The sequence below is a fragment of the Phalaenopsis equestris genome, unplaced genomic scaffold (assembly GCF_001263595.1).
Source record: "Phalaenopsis equestris unplaced genomic scaffold, ASM126359v1 Scaffold235266, whole genome shotgun sequence".
Classification (NCBI taxonomy): domain Eukaryota; kingdom Viridiplantae; phylum Streptophyta; class Magnoliopsida; order Asparagales; family Orchidaceae; genus Phalaenopsis; species Phalaenopsis equestris.
In genome coordinates, this window is record NW_018253149.1 from 135,161 (window position 1) to 139,121 (window position 3,961).

General features: G+C 39.1%; 1 protein-coding gene across 1 annotated transcript; it reads left to right on the top strand.

Annotated features, from left to right (window-relative positions):
* Window positions 1-2,499: 2,499 nt before the first annotated feature.
* On the top strand, window positions 2,500-3,585 carry LOC110039104. The gene has a single exon (XM_020744060.1). It carries the CDS (start codon window positions 2,500-2,502, stop codon window positions 3,583-3,585), a length of 1,086 nt encoding a protein of 361 aa, XP_020599719.1.
* The last annotated feature ends 376 nt before the right edge of the window (window positions 3,586-3,961 follow it).

Below are 3,961 nucleotides of genomic sequence, written 5' to 3' on the forward strand. Positions count from 1 at the left end.
CCCTGGATTCAACCTTTTTACTAACCTTAATAACAAAATTTGGATTTTCTGCAGGAAAGAAATGAAGTGCTCTATTTTAGTTAATCACTATAAAATTTTGCATATGAGCATTAGTACTGATGGCATGGATGGATTTGCTTCTTTTGTTTATGCAGGAAGTTCCAAAACTGCAAGAATTGAGCTGTGGGAGACACTTCAAAACATCCAAGACTCCATTGACAAAGCTTGGATTGTGGGAGGGGATTTTAATTGCATTTCATCTCTTGCTGAAGGGAAGGGGGGGGGGGGGGGGAGAGCTGGGGGGGGGAAGAACTCCAAATCCTGTCACTATATCCAATTTGAATGACAAAATTAAAAAAACTGGTTTATTTGACCTTGAATTTAGTGGCCCTGCCTTCACCTGGTGAAGGAAGAATATGTGGGAAAGACTGGATAGAGTCTTTGCTAATGACCACTGGATTCAAAACTTCTTGCAGACTACTATCACTCATTTAAGCCTTGCTGGATCTGATCATAGGCCTTTGGTGATCACCATTGGCCCAAATAGTAGTTTTCAGAAGAGTGCTTTTAGGTACTTGAATGTTTGGTCACAACATAAGGACTTCTTGCAGATTGTCAAAGATAATTGGAAGAATGATTCACACCCTGACACCTTGATTAACTTGTGGCAAAAGCAAAAAAAAGGTGGGAAAAGCTCTCAAACAGTGGAGTTAGAATACTTTTTGAGATTTACTTAAGGTTGTGGAAAAGGCTGAAAAGGAGCTGCTTGAACTGGAGGAGGAGCACAACAAAGGGAAGACTGATGAAACTGCTCTTTTAGAGGCCAATGAGAGAGTTCTAACTACTGTAAACTGGCAAGATCAGTTCCTCAAGCAAAAAGCTGTCAAGACTAAATTTACTGAAGGGGATAGAAATACAAAATTTTACCATGCTTGTATTAATTACCAGAGAAATTACAACACTATTCATTGTATTAAAGATCAGAATGGAACTTGGCTCAAGAAGGAGGAGGAGATTGCTGAAAGTGCTGTCTTATACTGCCAAAACCTCATGAATGAGCACAACACTGATAGAGGCCATATAGACAAAACTTTGTTTTCAGAAAGCAATCAGTACACTGCCCATTTAAATCTGACAGACATACCTGAGGAGAAGGAGATTCAAAGAGCTTTACAATCAATAGATAGCATTAAATCAGCTGGTCCTGGTGGCTTCACTGCAGACTTCTACAAAAAAACCTAGGGGGAAATTAAGGTGGAGGTAATTCAAGCTATTCAACATTTTTTTAATGGACACTCTCTTCCTAATTATTTTAGTGCTTCCTCTATTGTTTTCATTCTTAAGACTTCAATTAAAAACTGCTGGAGTCAGTTCAGAACTCTGAGCCTTACCAATGTCATCAGCAAGATTGTAAGTAAAATTATGGTGACCAGACTTCAGCCAACCCTACCTCAGCTAATTAGTATTAATCAAGCAGCATTTTTGAAAGGGAGAAGTATATGGGACCAAATTTTATTAGCACAAGAAATTTTACAGGACTTCGAGAAACCTTGCAAAGGAGGCAATGTGATCTATAAGCTTGATTTGAAGAAGGAATATGATATGGTGAACTGGGATTTCATTATGCAATGTTTGGAGGTAAGAGGATTCTTTAGGGAGTTTTGCCAGACCATAAAAAGATGGCTAGAGGCCAATGCCAATTCTGTTTTCATAAATGGGAAAGCATATGGTTTTTTCAAAGCTACTAGAGGGCTTAAACAAGGGGATCCTCTTTCCCAAACTATTTTCATTCTGGTTTTGGATTACTTATCGAGACTCATTGATTGCCAGAAGAAAAAGAAAAGCTTCAATGCTTATCATAATAGAGCTAAGATGGACATTAGTCACCTTATTTATGTTGATGACATTCTCATTTTTACTAAGGCAACAAAGGCAGCTACTAGGTACCTTGATGAGTGCTTGAAAAATTTCAACAGGTGTCTGGGCTGAAAGTTAATAAAGATAAATGTCAGATCCTAGCCAGCAAAGAGAGTTCCATTATCACTTAGGTAGTGATTGTCTGACTTCATTGGGTTCTCAACTATGAGCATTCCTTTTAAATATCTGGCCACTCAACTTGTTAGAGGTAGAACCAAACAGGCCCAATTTGATGAGGTTATAGACAAAATTAATTCTACCCTTCAGAGATGGTCCAATTTTTACCTATCTAATGGTAGAAGGATCGCCCTACTTAAGAGCATCCTCACATCTATCCCTCTCTATACCCTCCAAGTGGCAAACATGAAAAGAAGCACCACCTTGATGCTGGAAAGAACTTTTAACAGGTTCCTTTGGCCTGGCAGCAGGAAACAAATGATCTGGGCTAGTTGGCAAAGAGTGGATAAACCTTATGAAGCTGGTGGTTTGGGTTTTAAAGGCCTACATCATATGTAAAAAATTAGTATGTGCAAACTTTGGATCAGATTTAGACAAAATTAAAGTCTATGGGCAAAATACATGATGGCCAAATATTGTAAAAATGATCATCCTGGGGAAGTAAGTAAGAAGTTTGAAGACTCCAGGACCTGGATCCAGATGCTCAAGGGTAGGGAAGATATTGAAAAATTTCTCATTTGGGAGCTGGTCCATGGAGAGATCAACTTCTGGAAGGACAAATGGTGCCCTACTAATCACTTGGAGCCTCTGCAGAATGAAAAAGAGGAGGATTTACTTGCTAAAGACTGTTGGAGTGGAAATGAGTGGTCTGAGGATGCCTTGAATAACATTCTGAAGGACTCATCTGCGAGAAGCATTTCAAAAATCCACTTTGATAGAAATAAAAAAGACCAGATTCAACTTATTAAAAGGACCAGGTCTAGCCTATCAAAGGACATCCAGAATAGCTTATTCATATGGGAAAACTGCCAGCGGAATATTTGCACTTGCCAAAAATTCTTAACTCCTTCAATATTGTTCTTTTCTTGGAGAGTGCTAAATGATTTAATTCCAGCTGATGACATACTAAAACTGAAAGGATTGAAAGGCCCCTTAAGATGTCACCTTTGTAAAAATGATCAAGAATCCAGTGATCATCTCTTCTTTAGATGCAGATTTGCTAGGGATGTATGGAAAAAGTTGACCTTTAACATTAACCTCAATCTGATTAATGTTGGCTGGGGAAACATCAAAGACAGTTTAAAAGACTGGCAAGCAGTAAACCTAATGTCTCCTTCCTTCATTATTGCCTGGTTTATTTGGAATGCTAGGAACAAAGTGAAGCATGAGGACATTGGAACTAACACTGACTCTGTGGTGTCTAATTGTCAGGCCTACTTACATAAGCTGATTAGTTGGAAGAAGTTCCAAAAGATTTTGAAGGACCTGCCTAATATTGAACTGAAACAGCTTAAGGTAATCAAGGTTAGATGGGAGAAGCCTCGTCACCCATTCATTAAAATAAACACTGATGGAAGTTTCACCAACAAGAAAGCTTGTATTGGAGGGATCTTTAGAGATCACACTGGTAAAGCTTTGCTTTATTTCAAGGCCCCCTATATTGCTCCAGATGCCCTGAAAACAAGCTGTTGCACTTTACTGGGCCCTTAAATTTGTCTTGGAAATTCAGTGGAAATGGATTATTGCTGAAGTGGACTCTTCCCACCTGGTGGAGCTGTTCACTGACAACATTTTGCCCCACATTTTGCCCCCCTTGGCACATAAACCAGCGGATTCACTTGATAAAGAAACTTATCACTGAGATTAACCTAAAAATGTCCTTTGTTTATAGGGAAGCTAACATGCCTACCAATTTTCTGGCTTTGGAGGATTCTAACTCGAATCATGCTGAGGTCTCCACTTCCCCTCCCCTCCCTCTATAACTGTTACTACAAGGGGATAAACTACAAATACCTTACCTTAGATTACAGACCTGAAGTTTGGGTTCTTCCTCATCTTCCTCAATGCTCTTTCTTCCTCAATGCTC

Bases quoted from the DNA above. Each gene is read 5' to 3' on its own strand.
- LOC110039104 (XM_020744060.1), top strand. From the start codon at position 2,500: ATGGCCAAATATTGTAAAAATGATCATCCTGGGGAAGTAAGTAAGAAG.